Source organism: Rana temporaria, chromosome 11 (assembly GCF_905171775.1).
Source record: "Rana temporaria chromosome 11, aRanTem1.1, whole genome shotgun sequence".
NCBI classification, from domain to species: domain Eukaryota; kingdom Metazoa; phylum Chordata; class Amphibia; order Anura; family Ranidae; genus Rana; species Rana temporaria.
The window spans coordinates 55,843,135-55,861,994 of NC_053499.1; the positions used below are offsets into that span (position 1 = coordinate 55,843,135).

General features: G+C 43.7%; 1 protein-coding gene across 1 annotated transcript in view; it reads right to left on the reverse strand.

Annotated features, from left to right (window-relative positions):
* Window positions 1-18,860, reverse strand: part of LOC120917338 (solute carrier family 22 member 6-like) — a 106,507-nt gene that overhangs the window by 65,517 nt on the left and 22,130 nt on the right. The window contains exons 3-4 of the mRNA XM_040328560.1: window positions 9,531-9,685; window positions 4,465-4,633 (exon numbers count right to left, since the gene is read on the reverse strand). Of these exons, the coding sequence (XP_040184494.1) occupies window positions 4,465-4,633; window positions 9,531-9,685 (324 nt within the window). The remainder of the gene's footprint in view (window positions 1-4,464; window positions 4,634-9,530; window positions 9,686-18,860) is intronic.

The window sequence follows — 18,860 nt, forward strand, 5'->3', positions numbered from 1 at the left end:
GAATGCACGGAACTTGAGTCGGTCGCCTGTAATTCGCTCAGGCGCAGGAACTCGGGGCTCTGGTGGTGGCATATCTCCTGTGAATGAAGAGGCCGTCTGCTCAGATGAGAAGCAGCCAGGTGCGGTAGTAGGTGCAAAGTCTTCAGAGTTGGGAACCGTGGATTGGATGCGATTTTCCAGCTGCCGGTAGCTTTTCTGTAAGGTGCTGATTGCCTGGGTCAGCGAGGTAAGTTGCTGGCAAATCGACCCCAGAGGTGAAGCCCCTACTTCGATCTCTGACATCTGGCTGAGAGGTACTGTCAGGTACCTGGTGGAGATCGAGCTGTAGAGAGGGCTTCTCTTGCACCTCCTGTCCAACACCCCTGGTAGTGGTGACAGGAAGTGGAGGACACAGAGTGTCACAAGGGCCGCTGTAGCAGATGGCTCTGGCTGGGTCTTGGCAGGAACCTGGTGACTGGAGAGCGCTGGGCCGGAACTGAGAGCAGGAGCCCTGTGTTGCTGGATAAGCAGCTGGAATCGTAGCTGGAACGTGAACCAGGGGGTCATCAACAGCCGGACAGAGCAGGTACCAAGACATGAGGCAGAGGCAAAGACGGGACACAGGCCAGGTTCAGTACACAGTCGGGCAATGAGGCAAAGGAACATCAGGCAGAAGCGGAGTCAAGCACAAGCCGGGATCACAGGTAGACAGGCGGAGATCAACAGGAAGGTTCAGACAAGCCGGGTCAAGATACAGGGTACTGGTACAGATCGGGTTAACGGGCACTAGCTGAAAAGACCACTCTTTAAATAGGCGGACTGGTGCCATTGAGTGCACGTGTGCGCGCCCGCTCGCCAATGCGCGCACATGTGCGCGCCCGCGTATGCTCCAGACGGTCCACGCCTGCGCACTACTGCGCGCTTGTTACCTGGGTTTCTCTTACAGACCGAGATCGGAGATACCGCCGCAAAGGATACCAGCACCATGAGTCTATACTGCAGGATGTGGGCAGGGTGGTAATTAGGCGGGGTTTCCTGTGAAAGCACCAGAACTTGCCTCTCACCCCCCTGCAGACATTGCTCTCACCCCCCTTCTGCCATCTCAATCCCCTTCCTCAAGTTGCTGCACAGAGGAGCAGACGCAGCTAGCTTCAGTTTCTCAGTGCATGCCAGTGGTCTCTGCAGTGCTGGAGTAATGAATTGAGGCTTTTTCACGTTATATACTTTAAAACCCCTCCCCCACATACCACCCACCACCATACACTCCGTGTCCCTCTCCTGCACGTACCACCCACTGCCATCCACTCTGTGCCCCTCTCCTGCACATACCACCCACCACCACGAACACTTCTCTCCGCGGCGCGCCAATTTATTTTCCCGCAATTTCTAGGGCCCACTTTTAAGATTGCACACAGACCCACTGATTTTGCCCATCCATCCACTCACTTCCTCCCTTCTCTCTCCTGCATCCCAGTGAGTACTCTGATGTAAGAGGCACCCTTCCTTCCTTACCCATCCCTATTTCTTTCATTCTTTCTTTCGCTCTCTCCCCATCCCTCTTTCTTTCTCTTTCTCTCCATCCCTATCTTTCGTTTTTTTTTTTTTATTCGTTTATTTATTTATTTTTTAAAGTGTATTTTGTGCGTGTACTCGAGAGAGGAGCCGGACTGCAGGATTTGGGAGTAGGCAGGCCTCCCCCAGAGGCAATCTGCCATCTTTCTCCATGCCTCGGGTGGCAATGGCGGGTGCATGAGGGGGTCCTCCCACACAGCCCGCCCTACCTGCTCTGCTATGAAGCCCAACGGGGCAGAGGGACTCCCTATAAGGGAGTGAGAGGATCTAGCCCGCTCAACCAGCCCCGTTAGTCCTTTGCCTCTCTTTTTAGAGACCGCGTGGTCAAAGTGCGTGCATGTTAACCCAATTTCGAGTGCGTGTAAGTGTGGTGGTTTTTGTGGGAGGGGGGTGGGCGTGCTAAGCGCAGGCTTACCTCGCATAGCACACCCACCAGGAGCCGGGCTGAATCTTTCATTCTTGCTTCCTCTATCCCTCTTCCTTTTTGTCTCCCTCCATTCTTCCATTCTCTTTCTTTGACTTCCTTTCTCCCCCTCCCTGCCAGACCATTTGCTTGAATTATACTATGGCTATTCCTCACCAGCCAACAGTATTTTCCATCCCTCTCCAGTCTCCTTGATACCCATCAATTTGCCCCTCCCCCCCACCTCCCCCCATTACCTCATGCCAGTACAAGTCCTCCTCCTCCTTTTTTTTTATCCCTATACAGACCAGTATCCCCCAACTTCACTCCAGTTATGCTCTACCCACCTCTCATCTTCTATTCACTCTCCCCTACCCCATTGTTCCCAGTGTCATCCCCCCATTTTTACAGGGGTTAAGGAAGAACCCTGAGGTGGAGCATCTTATTACTGCTGCTGCTTGTGTGGATGGGATGTGTACTGCGCCAATCCTTGCGGCCCCTCCTCTCCTATTCATTCCATGTGATTGGCATAGTACACACCCCACTCACACAAACAGCAGCAGTAATAAGATGCTCAGCCTCAGGGTTCTTCTTAACCCCTGCAAAAGGCGTGAGTGAGGCCTCATGTCTAAATTTTGCCTATGGCTCACAAAGCAGCCTAGAGTGCCTTTGTCTCTGATGTGAGTTTCAAATCAATAAGAACAGCAGTGGCTTATTTAAGTCTGGGAGCTATGGCAGCTGGCTGCTGCTCCTCCGAATGTATTTTATCTATCAAGGATCTGTGAGATTCTTAATCAGTGTTGCTGCAGCAGAAGGCTCAGAAGCTGCTAAAACTGCATGTAAGCAGACGTAATTTAGCCTCCCTGCAAGGGTGATGCTGTTTGATGGCTGCTTTGCAGGGAGGGTGGAGGACAAGGGGAAAACCATCCATGTTTACAGAGTTTGCTGTTCTCGCTCAAAATTACCACATTAATATACTTTGCTGCATAAAACAGACCCTGCGAGTTCACATTCCCTGCGGGTAATGAGCCCAGGCCACACCTGCATGGGGCTATATCAGACAATAATTCAGACAACCATTTAGTCTACTGATGTCAGAGCACTGTGGGCTACCCCAGAACTGGTGGTAAATTTTGAGCTGGAGAGATCCAATATCGAGGGATTGCTCCACTTGCGCTTGGGATTTAACATGTTGCATTGATTGTTAAACACCACGTATTTTAGTCTACCAGATAAAAACCTTGAGTACTCATAAATCGATTGCTGAGATCGATAAAGGTCCAATAATAGCTTGAGGTAAATCAGGATGGAGAATGGTGGGAAGAGAATATGGAGGGCGCTTTTGCAACATTCAAATTAATAGTGCAGCACTAAATTCATCAACATTTTACCCCTTTTTGTGGAGACCAAAGGAAAAGGGGGGAGATAACAGTGGCACCTGACAGCTAGTGGCATATCGTGGGGGCAGTTAGTCCACTCGCCCCAGGCGCAACATTTTGAGGGGCGCAGAAATTAGTTCCCATCCCCTGGAAAACCTGTGGCTCCATCCACCTACTCATTACCTTCCCCTCCTCTGATGACTACTCCGTCCTCTGAGGGTGCGGGTGACAGCCCTCTCTCCTTGCCCATGTGCTTACTCTCTCTCCCTGTCCTCTCTGTCTCTCTTCCTGCCCCCTTCCCCCTTTCTCTCTCCACCTCCTCTCCCCACCCCTCTCTCTCCTTGACCCCTTTCTCTCTCTCTACCCCCCTCTCTTCCTGCCACCCCCTCTTTCTCTTTCTATGCCACCTCCCTCTTTCTCTCCCACATCCTGCCCAACTCTCTCTCTCTTTCTCTCTGTCTCTCTCTCCCTGTCCCCTCTTTCTCTCTCCCTCCCCCTTGGGGAGGGGGGGACATAATAGTGGCACCAAGCAGCTCTAATAAATATAGTAGCTCCTGATGCTTGCACAACACAGCATACTCATTAAGCAGTCTTCAGGGACATGGTCACACCAGAGGCTCTGCCACAGCTCTTGACCAAAAGCAATCTTCGGTCCAGTGGGGTCTGAGTATGGCCTCCAAAGCTATTGAGTATACACCCGTCCAGGCAGCTGCACTAAGAGTCTAGCTCAAACAAAGTCTTGACTGAAGAAAAAGTAATCCTGATAAAAATGAAAAAAATTTGAATAAAAAAGCTTGAACTTTTCTCAGTAGAGTCCATTGTCCATTGTAGGTAGTATAACACTAGCAAAAAAAAATGAAGCATGCTGAGAGTGGAAGGGGTTATACCAGGCTGGTTAATGTTTTGTTGTTCACCAATATTCAAATCCTTCTGTAAGCGGTAACACAATTGTTTAAATGTCCTTTGTCTCTTAGTGAACAAGGAAGAAAACATTTTATTATTACTGATTATTACTGCAGTTTCCACAATACCTAAATGTACTTGTTTATATATTTTTAAGTCTATTTATTCTACTTTAAATTATATTTTTTACTCTCATTTGTTAAAACATGCTTCTTGGTGTCAACCTACCAGGCAAGTATAAAGAAAAAAAAGTATGGTACAGATAGTGCCAGCTGCAACCAGTGCCAGTCGTTTATGACATATGCCACTCCTCCCAAGATAAGCTGACCAAATGTGAGACAGGTACTTTGAAACACTGAAACTGTGGCACGATATCTTATTGGTGTCCACTCCATTGCTGTCAAGAAAACAAAAACATCTTAACATATTATGATGTCTGTAGAAAGATACAAGTCTTTCCTATCACTCTTTCCCACAGAATAACTATCTTTACCTTGCCAAAGTATGTTAAATAAATTAAATATTAACATTATATCATACATGTTGTATAAGAACAGTGCAGAATGCATTATTTACATTGATGCTGCATGTCGACAAGATGTGTGACTTTAAAATGCTCATGGGACCTCTGAGTGAGTGAGTGAGTGAGTGAGAGACTTGTAAAGTGCAACACATGCAAACTGAATCGCCTCTGGGTGCTGTATCCATTTCATGGGTAAGGAACCCCTTGACCTCAGATGGGTTTTAATCTTTCTCCTGAAGGCCAAGTGGTCCGACTCCAGTCGGATGGTGGTTGGTAGGGCATTCCACAGACGAGGTCCCTGGACTGCAAATCTTCGATCTCCTTTGGACTTGTATCTGGCTTTGGGTATCTGGAGTAGGTTTTGATTGGTGGATCACAGAATGCCTCTAAAGCCTCGTACACACGATCAGTCCATCCAATGAAACCGGTCTGAAGGACAGTTGTCCTAGGTTAACCTATGAAGCTGACTGATGGTCCATCGTGTGTACACACCATAGGTTAGATAACCGATCGTGTCAGAATGCGGTGACGTAAAACACAACGACGTGTGGAAAAAAACGAAGTTCAATGCCTTTAACCAATGGTTTTGCATACTAACGATCGGTTTTGACCTATCGGTTACCATCCATAGGAAATTTTTTAAAGCAAGTTGCTTTTTTTAACCTAAGGTTAAATAACCTATGGGGCCTACACACGATCGGTTTGGACTGATGAAAACAGTCCTTCAGACCGTTTTCATCGGTTTGACCTATCCTGTGTACGAGGCTTAAAGAAAACCTTGTATGAGAAAGATTAGAACTGAGGTGAAACAATAGTGGAACGTAATATGCCACAAAAATCTATATACATATACAGCTGTAATGTTTACAGAATATCCAACACATTTCAGGCTCCACTGGAACCCTCAAAAATATGCCAACTGTATAACGTTTGCTATAGCATAGTACAGTACATTCCTTTGGACACAGACACTGCCCCTCCTGACAAAGAGCTCACATCCCTTTTGTGTTCGTTTTAATACTTCCAGAGTCACTGACCAAGAATAAGTAGATCTGGAAAGACAGAAAAGAGGTATCTCCCAAACCATCCCTGCTGTTCCCCATAATAGGGAATAGCATCTTCCCACCTGGAGTCCAAGATACTCCGTTTACAATTTAAGTATGGGGGCTCACCACTTCCAAAACCATGAATGGATCACCCCAGACTCCTTTTCACTTAACCCTTACCTTGCCTCATTGGGATCTTGGAGACAGAGCCAGCTCTTATCTTCCTTCAGCCAACATGTTTGAGCGCCTCCTGACCCCTTTCGAATGAGAATGCTCTAAATCTGGCCTGGCTAGACACACTTTATCACTCAAGTTACTTTAACAGAAAGACCTCACTGTCCCCTCCTTCCTAGAAGACTGTGAAAAACTCTCACCCCAACAGACAAATTACAGATCTTAAATATATCTACAAAATCTTCTATTGGTACAAATATCAGGAGTCCGGACACAAGGTCTTGACTCAATGGTACTGGATGCCACAGATACTTCACCGCCTTTATCCAAACACCTCTCATCACTGTTGAAGATGTGGGAACACATGCCACATTTGTTGGCCATGCCCAAAGCTTGACTGTTTCCGGGGAGAATTTCTTGCGACAATTCAAGAATTCCACTTAGAATATATAAGAGCTTTATCTTGATGAATGCAGCCTGCGCTATTATACCAGCACTTTGGAAAAACCTTCCCTGACCACGATATAACAATGGTTTGACAGAATAAACATTATTGTGCTTATAAAAACACTTACTAGATCCTTCAAGGACACCACCACGAAATTCCATAAGACCTGGTTTTATTGGTATGAATACAGTAAACAATTAAACTGAAAGAATTACACCAAATAGATCTGTACTGTGATTTACTACTGTTTGTACCAGTTTTAGGAGGGCAGGTTAAGCAAGCGTTAATGAATCTTATTTGACATCTGCTTACCTGAGTTTGTTGTAGCACAGTCAAAATTCCTAAGGAGGAATGTTTTTGTCCTCCAAAATGCACTGTTTTTTTCTGCTATGAATCAGTTTTTAAACATTTTGGACTCTTGGACATTTGTTTTAATGCTTTCATTGGACTTTATGTATGTGGACTCTCAAGTCTAGGTTCTTTCCCTGTATCTAAGGGGTGCCCTTGTTTTGTGGCGTGCTGTCAAACCAGAGCCAGTGTGCCCAGAGACCATGTCAGCGACACTTAAAGTGGTTGTAAATCCACTTTTTTTACTTTTACCTACAGGTAAACCTGCACGGTTTAGGAGATATTCCCCTCGCAATGCACCGCGGCGCATGCGCAGGGGGGATCTACGGCGAAAGGACCGGCAGCCGCCGGACCTTGCCGCATTTAAATCTTCTGCGCGCACGCGCGAGAGTGACGTCATCGCCGCTCCAGCGAATCACAGCGCTGGAGCGGCGATACCCGGAAGACACGCCAGGCAAGAGGACATCTCGCTCGGCGTGGACCAGGTAAGTTCTACACACCTCGTTCCGAGGTAAGTATTTCATAATGAGCTAATATGCGGTGCATATTAGCTCATTATGACTTTTGCCTTGCAGGAGAAAACATAAATACAATTTTGGATGCGGGTTTACAACCGCTTTAAAAAATCTGAATCCAGCACCTCTTTTGTTTTTGTGCACATTTTTTATTGCAGTCTGTGTCCCAGAAAGGGAGATTTGTATTTCTATTTGTCCTCGTGACCACTGGCCATGAGACAGAATGTTATAGGAAATTTAAATCATTATGGTTGGTGATGCACTTTGAACTCTTTTGCCCAATTCAGGGAACATGGAGTATTTGTTTACACAAAGTTGGCCTTCTCCCTGTTTGTAAATGAAAATGATAGGTTTGCACTCCCAACAAATTGGTATAAAAAATGCTTATGACAGGTGTGTAGGCAGGTAGAGGTTAATGCTGCCTGGTTGGGAAGAGAATGGCTAATTGTCTTCTCTGGATTTCTTTCTTGGGTTTTGCTGGGTCCAACCCACTAGTTTCATGTAATATAAAAGGAATAGGAGGTCCGGCATCTAAAAAAAACTCCCAGGGGGCTGGAGCTCCTAGCTAAAAGGATGTGCCGATTTGTCATCATTCCCGTAGTCTGGATTGCCAGTGCCATATTGTGATTAGAATTCATGCTTTTAGGAGAAACTGCTAGGACGTGATAGGACTGATAGGACTCTCTGAAGAAACCTCCTATGGATTCTATCAAGGATAGACTTTCATCCTATGAAGGTATGCTGGGACAGCCATAAGCCTGAAGTTAGGGACTACAAAGTTAGAGACAACTGCACTTTATCTTGACCTGTTACCTGTGAATGTCATCATGCTAAATTATTTAAGTAAAACTTTGCCTTTCCCTGATCTGAAGTTACTAAAGGGGTGCAATGCAAGTAATCAGCACACATACGGTAGTTACAGCTTGGGTCACAAAACACATAAGGGTATGAAGATAATGGCATGTGACAGGTGAGATGCAGTGGGGGAGATGTTGTTGGTACTCCTTCTGCAGCATCCCGTCTCCCATAGCAACAGGAGCAGATCTTCCCCGCTGGAGCCCTCAACTTGTACACAGGTACCGAAAAGAAAGAGTTAAATGAAGTGTACAGATGGAGTCAGTGCTGGGTGCATGGTGGGAGTCCATACCATTACTGGGAGAGAGGTGGTGGTGACACGCTGGACAGGTGGAGAGAGCAAGGGTTCTGCGTGTCCCTCCTAATAGCACAAGCAAACAGTGATGTTTAGTGCATTGAGAGAGTTTATTCAAGCAGCCGTCTATTGCAGTAAAGGTACCCTATGTGTAATGCGATGACCCTAACCAAAGTGCCTAGCATAGCCCAGAAGAGCCCACCCCAGGGAAAGCCTCTCATGTGACCCACACTTGGAGCCCAGTGAGGAGGGGAACAGGGGAACATGGAGGATGTTATAATCACTCCATCACCCCCCCCCTCTCCACTACAGTTGAAAAACACTTCTTGTGTAAGGTAAGCCTTACCTAGTCAGACCCTCACCTATTCATTGAATTGGGCCAATATCAGGTTATGTATAACCCTCCTAAGGCTGCAGAAGCAATAAAAAAAGTATTTTTAGCAGTCAGTCTTTCTTTATAATTTAGGTCCTCACTTCTCTTATAAATTCAGATGCCATATATAGTATAGTGCTTAAAGGAACACTAAAGGTTCGTTTTTTATTAGATAAATTGATTGCTGTAAGCGAGAGCATTTAAATATCACTTACCTCATTTTTCATTTTGACCTCCAAAATACAGTATTCCAGGTTTGAAAATGCCATTTCCTGTCTCTCCTCTTTTTGCTTTCCACCAGCATCTGAGCCGTTTTGCATGGTGGAAAGCAGAATGTGCTCACCCCCTCCCTATGACTACAGCCCTGCGTGAAGATGCTCTCTTATCCCTCACAGGCATGGAGGCTAAGCCTAATGGGAACTGTAGTTCCCAATTAGGCCGTGATGTAGCAAGAATGAATGCGCACCGCAAACCAAGAAGTCAGTGAGAATAATGATTCAGGAGTGCTGGAGGTGAATAAAACAGCTAAATTTCAACAGGTATCAAACTAGTTATAATGCAAAACATTACTTTTTACTTCATCAGCTATTGTCAGACTTTAATTTAAGAGGAAAATATTTTTGTCTTTACAACCCCTTTAACAACCTACTATGTTTAATGCAATGTGCCACACCATATATAGTAGGTACAATATCCCATCTTCCTCCATAGACTTACTTAATCCAAGGTCATTGATGATGAAACCACAGATCCCCATGCCAGCCATGAATCGAAAAAAACAGTAAAGTGAGAAGGAAGGAGCAAAGGCAGCCCCAGTTCCCATTAAAGCTGTCTGCAGAAGACAACATAAGATGACTATTCGGCGTCCAAACCTACAGAGTATGAAAACAGTGGGTATAAGCATGGTGATCTGAGTTAAAGAAATCATTAAAACAGCTTATTTTTTTTAAATGATCCAAGACATGTAGGTATACCTTGATGGTCTTCAGAATCAGAAAAATGCATATGTTTTTGTGTTGCTTTGATTTTTGCTTGAGTCACATTGACCTGCTTTTGACTTATTCCCTATGATTAGCTTTTGAGTTGTTTCAGGCTGTTTATAAGTATCATGTAGACCAATATGTGATCTACAGATATTAAATAGGCAGAGTGACAGTGTTTCTGCAAAGTTCCCCCTTCCCTTGACAATCATATTCTTACCCTGCCTGAGTTCCCTTGCTGCATCTTCCACTGTTGCAACTGATGATGAAATATTCAGTGGAATGGATACAATAGAGAAGGATTAGAACCCCAGTTTTTAGTGCTAATAAAGAGGTAAAATGGTTTAAACCGTAGAAAAATGAAAATGTATTACCAAATACTTACCGTAATTTTACTTTCCTGATAGACTCCATGGTAGACTACGTGTGGGTCGTCTACAATGCTATAGGACCCTCTACCCATAAATTTGATTTCCGTAACTAGCCGACTCTTAGATTACTCTTATACTCATGGGTGGGAACTCTGTCTGCCATGGAGTCTATCAGAAAAAGGAAAATTACGTTAAGTATTTGGTAAATTTTCCATTTTCCTGACTCCATGGCAGACTACGTGTGGGAAATAACTAGCCAAGCCACACGGGAGAGGATGCTGAACAAAAATATTTAATCTTTCCTGTCAACTGACAAGATTCTCAGACCAAAATTAACAGAGGAAAGGGAAGCAGGTTCAACACAATAATGAGACATGAAAGTGTTAATCGAAGACCACGAGGCTGCCTTGCATATCACATCAGGAGCCACGTGTCGAGCTGCTGCCCATGAGGCCGCCATACCTCTGGTGGAATGAGCCGTCACTGCCTCTGGAGGAACCAAGCCCTTCGCCGCTATTGTTCTGGAAGAAGCACGTTTTCCTCTGTTGCTGCCAGAGTGAAATATAAACAGATGAGGGGAACGTCTGAAGGATGAAGTAACTTGTAAGTACTCCTTCAAAGTTTCACCCACATCCAAGGGATGAACATCTGTGGACTCCAGAGATTTGAATGTAGGAAGCACTATCTCCTGGTTTTCATGAAACACAGAAGTAACTTTTGGCTTACATCCAAGCATGGAAATAAGGACCACCTGGTCCGGAAAGAAAGTCAGAAAGGGTTCCTGACATCCCAGAAAGCTTATTTCCGGCTGAAGTGATGGCCACCAGAAAAGCCAGTTTTATTGACAAGTTCTTAATAGAAAGATCCTTATTGTTGAGGGCTGACAATGAGTCAAGGACGAGTGGAAGATCCCATTTGGGGAACCTAGGTTTCCTCTGAGGCCTGAGTCTCGATGCCCCACGAAAGAACTGCCGTTTAAGTGGGTGGGCTGCCCATGGATGTTCCAGAAAAGGCTGACAAAGCTGAAATTTGCACCCTAAGGGAGCCAACAGATAAAGGAAGATCCAGGCCGGACTGGAGAAAACTCAGGATATCTTGGACTCCAGGGTCTCTACATGATTTAACAAACATAAAAAAGTGCAGCGCATATAACAATTGATAAAGTCCAACAGTGAATGAACAATAAATAAATGTATAAATATCATCAAATAAAATGAACAATCACTTACATATTGTTCAAAAAAAGTCCAAAGTGAATAAAGTGAAGATAATCCCTATATTCTGGAACGTGAAGTGAGAGAAACCACCACCATCCAATAAAGAAGAGGCTTACCGAAGACAGTGAACCCAAAAGAACATATGTTCAAAAGGGTCAACTGAGCATGGTATGAACCACTGGAAAAACTGGATCCTCAGCTGCAGTTCCCGAGCAAACGATACCCACACCAATCAAATGTAAACAAGAGGGTGCTTTGATGGTAAGTAGCTTCCAGGTGGAGACCCAATGAGGGGCGGGAAGTAGAGCCAATAGGATATATATTGAAGTAAAAAAGAAAGGGGCACATAGCATAATACTGTATATAAATTAAATTTAATGTAGGTAGGAACACTTACATTAAGAAGAATAAAAGAGTGCTTGTAAGATATAAACGGCAGCAGTGGAGTCTCCCGACATGTTTCGCAACAAAGTGCATCATCTGGGGTGATCCCCCACCGCTGCCCTCCACAAATATAAAGACAATATGACCCCTTGATTGGGAGGCCATCCCCCGGGTGTCCGCCCAACAGATAATCACTTCCTGTGGTTGCAACCTAGGATCCAAGCCTCCATTTGGATCACATTGTAATGATCCTAATAGCCACAAGGATATCTAGAAAGGAGTCGATTGTAACAAAATTACAGCATGAAAATGCACATCAAATGATTGTAACCCCTACCAAAAAGAAGAAGAAAACGAACGTACTTCCTAGAAGTCCGTTGACCGGCTGCCGTCGATTGGCCGCCGGTCCCGCTGGCCGAGAGTGGTATTTTGTTTCCGCTGGCCTTTGGGCGGGTGCTGACCTTGCAAGCCCATCTCCCTCTCTGACGTAACGGCATAATTTTGAGGCGTGGTATCAATCCAAACCGAGGCTTGGAACGCACGCCTGGATACCATTCGGGCTTCCAGGAAGTTCATAGAATCAGTTACGCATTGATATCCCTAAGATCCGACAGGTGTAAGTGTCTTACACCGTCGTATCTTAGGCTGCAATTTCACGCTGGCCGCTAGGTGGCGCTTCCGTTTGTTTACACGAGGAATAAGCAAATTTGTATTTACGTTGATTCAGAAACGAACGACCGCCCGGCGTTTTTTTTTTTACGTCGTTTGCGTAAAGTTTTTCCGGCGTAAAGTTACCCCTGCTATATGAGGGGTATGTGCAGCGTATCCTATGTTAAGTATGGCCGTCGTTCCCGCGCCGAGTTTTGAATTTTTTACGTCATTTGCGTAAGTCGTTCGTGAATACGGCTGGACGTAATTTATGTTCACGTCGAAAGCAATGACGTTTTGCGGCGGATTTTCGAGCATGCGCACTGGGAAGTTTTCACGAATGGCGCATGCACCGTTAAAAAAGAACGTAAAATATGCGGGGTCAAGCATAATTCTAAAACTCAAATATATTTTTGTCACTTTCTTCTAGTTGTTGTAGAAGGATGTATATATGCTGACGTACTTGTGTGTGGGTGGTGGGGCCATGATTACATTTTGCACGAGGTTCCAAGTAACTGAAGGCCATGCCTGCATTCATATTAGTATGCTGAGAGATGGTTTGTAATGTACAGCACACCTGAGCTGTCACTGACAACATGCTGACACAGGAAGCTGAGAGAGGAGAGCTGAATTCATTAAAGGAAGGCAGGCATGGTGTAGAATGCAAAATACTTTGAAATACTGAGCAAATGATGGCTTTTGAGGATGAGGGAATGTAGAAGAATGTAGTGAAATATATTTATTGGAGTTTCAATTATATAATTTTCTTTATAGTGGACTTTACTCTACAGAATACCTTTTTATATTTTAGATGCAATATATTTTAGCTGCAATATTGTTCCTATGGTAAACACGTTTTCAGTTTGCAGCTGACAGACATGTCATGTTTAAAATCTGCTTATTTTAAATTTTCACATTTTTCTTTCAACACTCAGATCAAGCCCAGTGCTTGTGTCAACAGTAAAGACTATGGCCCGGATTCACAAAGCACTTACGCCGACGTATAACAAGTTACGCCGCTGTAAGTGCAAATGTGCGCCGTCGTATCTGTGCGCCAGACCCACAAACTAAGATGCGCCTAAAAACAGGCTTCACCCCGCCGACGTAACTTGCCTACGCCGGCGTAGGATGGGCGCACATTTAGGCTGGACGCATGGTGGCGCTCCCATTGATTAGCCATTCAAATATGCAAATTAGGGAAATTACGGCGATTCGCGAACGTACGTGCGCCCGACGCAGGCTACGCGAGGTGCGCGTAAGTTGTACGTCCGGCGTAAAGTTATGCCCCATAAAGGAGGTGCAACCCAGCAGCAGACATGCAAAGGTCTGCACCAGGGAATACAAGCCGGCGTATTTTACGTTGGACGTGTGTCTGGCTGGGCGTAGGTTACGTTCACGCCGTACACAGTGATCCGGCGTAGTTTAGGCAGTTGTTCTGACGTGATTGTGAGCAGGCGCAGGGGGATGCATCCACGTCACGGCGCATGCGGAGTTCGTGATACGTATCTGTCTGGCGCTAGGCCCATCATTAGCATGGGGTCACGCCTCATTTGCATGGGTCACGCCCACTACCACCTACGCCGGTTTACGCCTTAGAAACCCACGCCACGCTGGTGCAGCGTTGGGAGCACTGGCTTGCTGAATTTCATGCTTGCCTCTCTGCGCTGCGTTGGCGTAGCGTACAGTGGTTATTCTACGGCGGCGTAATGTGCGCCCTGCTCTCTGTAAATCTGGGCCGAAATTGCAAGAACTTAAAGTAGAACTCCAGTCACATTTTTGTTGCAGATTTTTTTCTCCACTGGGGAGATTACTCCTCACTTCCTGTCCATGTGCCATCTGTCAGCAAGGCAGGAAGTGAAGACAAATCTCTCCAACTCGAACACAAAAGGAAAAATTTAAATCACAGAGGCTCTAACCTTATTAAATTCTAGTTCACTTTTATTGTATTTTATGTGTCCCCATTTGAGAAATTTCCCATCACTTTCTGTCCTGGTGGCACCAGTCACCTGGGCAGAAATTGAAGGGAAATCTTTCCAACATGCACATGGAAATCTTTCCCCTCCTCTGTCTATAACTTAAAGCGGAGTTCCGGCCACAATTTCACTTTTTAAATATAAATACCCCTGTAATACACAAGCTTAATGTATTCTAGTAAAGTTAGTCTGTAAACTAAGGTCCGTTTTGTTAGGTTGTTACAGCATTTAGACACTTTATAAAATAGAAATTGACTGCGGCCATCTTAAGTGTGGGCATCATGAAGCCAGACTGTATGACTTCCTGGATTTCAGCCTTGCAGATCTCACACATGCTCAGTGCTGCACAAGCAGTGTCAGATCAGGTTTCAGCACCTATGCTGTCCAAGTCACATGATTCTTTAAGACTGGGGAGTGCACAGACTCCTGGAAAGTTACACCCACTACATTCCCAGGAGTCTGTGCGGTGTAGGTTAGGAAGCATTAAGCACCTAGGTGCAGGAAGTGGGAAGATTAACTATTCTGCCTAGCAACAACACTTTGAAGGCATCTAAAAAAAAAAAAAAATTTCGTAAAGGACTAATGACATTTTTTTAAAACTACTGATGTAATGTTATATTTATGGGTGGAACTCCACTTTAATAAAAAAGCTTCAGCTGAATAAGTAGAAATATGTGTCTTAGTTTTAATTCTTGAATATTTAGGTTTCCCAACTGTCATTCTGATTGACTAAGGTTGGGGTTAATAAAATGTAAATAACAGCCATGCTTGTCATCCTTGTGAACAGAAAAATGAGAGGTTGGGCCTAGCTGTGTTTGTCATGGTACCGACACTTGGTAGCCAATTAGCTTCTAACTTCAGTTTGTTCAATGAAGCTTTGACAAAAAAAAAACCTCAAAGCTCATTGGTTTCTATGCAGAGCTGCACCAGATTTTGCACTCTCGTTTTAGTAAATCAACCCCATTGTCACATTTTAGGGGTTTGTTATTGTTGTTAAAAGCGCACTTCCCTCCCTCTTCCTTCTTAGTTATACAACATATTTTATGCAGAAAAAGCTCACTATGTCTCTGACACTATTTTTAGGAATGATGTTGAAAAATTATGATGTTTTTCCTTGCCTACATAAATGGGCATAATTTTTTAATTTGCAACGATGGACTCATGAGATACCACATGTACTCAGTAATTAGTAACTGTTGCAGTGTGAGCTTGTAAACTGTACACTTGCAATGTTCTATATACTACAGACGTTGTTTTTACTGAAAAAAAATATTCTATATGCTACTCTGTATGGCAATGTTGACTTTTTATACTTTGGTGAGCAAATGCCGCGCTTTTCACATATCATTTGTTGAGTTGTTGTTTTTTACATTAAAGATGGTAATAATATGCCTCTATGGGTTAATTTGGGTAAATGATACCCGTGTTCCTATTTTAAGGCTGCATCCAATTCACATGTCAGGAGATTGTGTCCGGCTCTCAATGGAGCCGATTCACACACCTCCGGATCGGCTCTGGAGTGAATTGCACAGGAGTCCTGTGCGTTTTCCGGTCCATTTCAGGTCCAAATTTAGCTAAAAATTTGGACCAAAATCGGACCTGAAACTGTGAACAGGGACCCCTGCTATGAGGCGCACCTTACGGCATTGTGAACTCAGCCTAAAGTTTTAAAAATACTTTCATACAATGAAATGAGAAATAGTATCTAGAAAAATCCCTGATTTATGAAATTGAAAAATGTCTCACATGTAAAATTTTATTTATTAAAAACCATGTACATATTTAAAAAATTTACAAATACTTTATAATACAAAAAACAAAATCTACATAAAGTTTAAAGTTATTTTTCTTTTTATAACATGAATCATAGATATATCAGAAAAGAATTTCATTAAACAAAACAGCCCCCAGACTCCTGAAGGTCCTCACATAGGTATGTTGTCCTACAGCAAAGGATAATGTTAGAATGGAAACCCCTAAACTCCCAATGTGTTTTTTTAAGACATAATCTTGCATACATATTATTTAGTTTGCCTTATCTGTTTGTAGGGCACAATAACAGCATTATTTTAATGTTTAATGCACACTGCAAATTGGGACCACAATGTATGCATTAAACATGAATGAATACTTATGTACACATAGAAGAAAAATTAAAGCTAATCTCTGGGATTATCCCACTCTGTTTTACTCAACCAATTCTGCAATTACATATTTTTAAATTAACTAAATGACCCAAATACCTATCTGAATCTACAATAACATGACACACTGGATCCCCAGTCGTTTTACTCCTGCTCTGAGGAGCGTATACTTCTTTGAGCAGTCATGTCTCTTCCTAGTGATGGCGTCACTTTTTACTGACTACCTTTTGACACAGTCCCCAAAAGAACCAGAAGGCTACAGCAGTGGCATGAAGATGTCACAACAAGTGGTGGCATCAAGACTGGTTGGTGGAGATCCTTAACTGCAGTAGTGTGTAAGCGGGTGTTTCCAAGGGGTTTACTATTTTGTGTATTTTTTTATATATGTTCTGATTGTTTTGGGTTTGACTGCCTGGTTTACATGCACTTGTTGCCCTAATTGCATTGTTTAGGTATGCATGCCCTGCCAAAGGTGGACTCAGGCTTTTTGGGGTAATGCCACCCTCTGCTGGGGCAAGCACATAGAACAGGAGAAAATTGCCTCTCGGGTATGCCGCAGTAAATAACACAGCCAAATGTATGGCTCCAAGATTCCCCATTTAAGGAACAGAATACTGCTTAAGATGTGAATTACATTACAAAGAACAGGGCTTATTTAGGAGGTAAGACAAGATAGAGGAGATTCAACACAAATGTCTAATGTGCAGTGAAGTCCAGAACTTGGTGTAGTCGACGACAGAATACACCCCTTGCATGCACCTGAAGCTAGCAAATAGACCATGGTGTCACAATCTAAAGGACTAGAACACCTGGGACTTTAAAACTCTGGGTCTAACGGAGCAGTAGGGGCGACTAAATGGGGGTGCCAGAGTATGGATCCTGGAAGGTACAGGAGCAGTGTGACCACACATAAACCGGAATCAAGTTTATTGGCTGTTAGAGTATGGTACAGTCTCATCGTGCCAGCTCACAAATGGTGCACAATAAAGTGAGAGAAGAACTATGAAGTATATTAAAGAACTGTGATCTGTAATGCATACAGTGTAATGAGGAAATTATAGCTGGAATGAACAATGTACAGAGTACAGAAGTTGGGCCATGGACTACTAGGAATTAACTTTGTATACTTGTGGTGAAGCATTGCTTTTAAGTTGGAGTGATGTCTTAAATGCCAGCCTTGCTTTGTACTGCAGCCTCAGCCCATCTTTTGGGGGCACTAGTGAGCACTCTATCCAAGTACCAACATGGGTGCAGTAGACCCCGCCCACGGATCACTGGTCTCAACTTTTGTAGCAGTGGATTCCGGTTAGTGATGAAGGTTTTCAAAGGGTTGTTATTTAATTGCGAACAGGGAAAGGGGCAATAGATTGGTTCCTATACTGTACTAATATTTATATACAGTCGTATGCAAAAGTTTAGGAACCCCTGACAATTTCCAAGATTATCATTTATAAATATTTGGGTGTTTGGATCAGCAATTTCATTTTGATCTATCAAATAACTGAAGGTCACAGTAATATTTCAGTAGTGAAATTAGGTTTATTGGATTAACAGAAAATGCGCAATATGCATCAAAACGAAATTAGACAGGTGCATAAATTTGGGCACCCTTTTCATTTTGTTGATTTGAATACCTGTAACTACAGGTCATTCTCAAAAAATTAGCATATTGTGATAAAGTTCATTATTTTCTGTAATGTACTGATAAACATTAGACTTTCATATATTTTAGATTCATTACACACAACTGAAGTAGTTCAAGCCTTTTATTGTTTTAATATTGATGATTTTGGCATACAGCTCATGAAAACCCCAAATTCCTATCTAAAAAAATTAGCATATTTCATCCGACCAATAAAAGAAAAGTGTTTTTAATAAAAAAAAAGTCCACCTTCAAATAATTATGTTCAGTTATGCACTCAATACTTGGTTGGGAATCCTTTTGCAGAAATGACTGCTTCAATGCGGCATGGCATGGAGGCTATCAGCCTGTGGCACTGCTGAGGTGTTATGGAGGCCCAGGATGCTTCGGTAGCGGTCTTAAGCTCATCCAGAGTGTTGGGTCTTGCGTCTCAACTTTCTCTTCCCAATATCCCACAGATTCTCTATGGGGTTCAGGTCAGGAGAGTTGGCAGGCCAATTGAGCACAGTAATACCATGGTCAGTAAACCATTTACCAGTGGTTTTGGCACTGTGAGCAGGTGCCAGGTCGTGCTGAAAAATGAAATCTTCATCTCCATAAAGCTTTTCAGCAGATGGAAGCATGAAGTGCTCCAAAATCTCCTGATAGCTAGCTGCATTCACCCTGCCCTTGATAAAACACAGTGGAC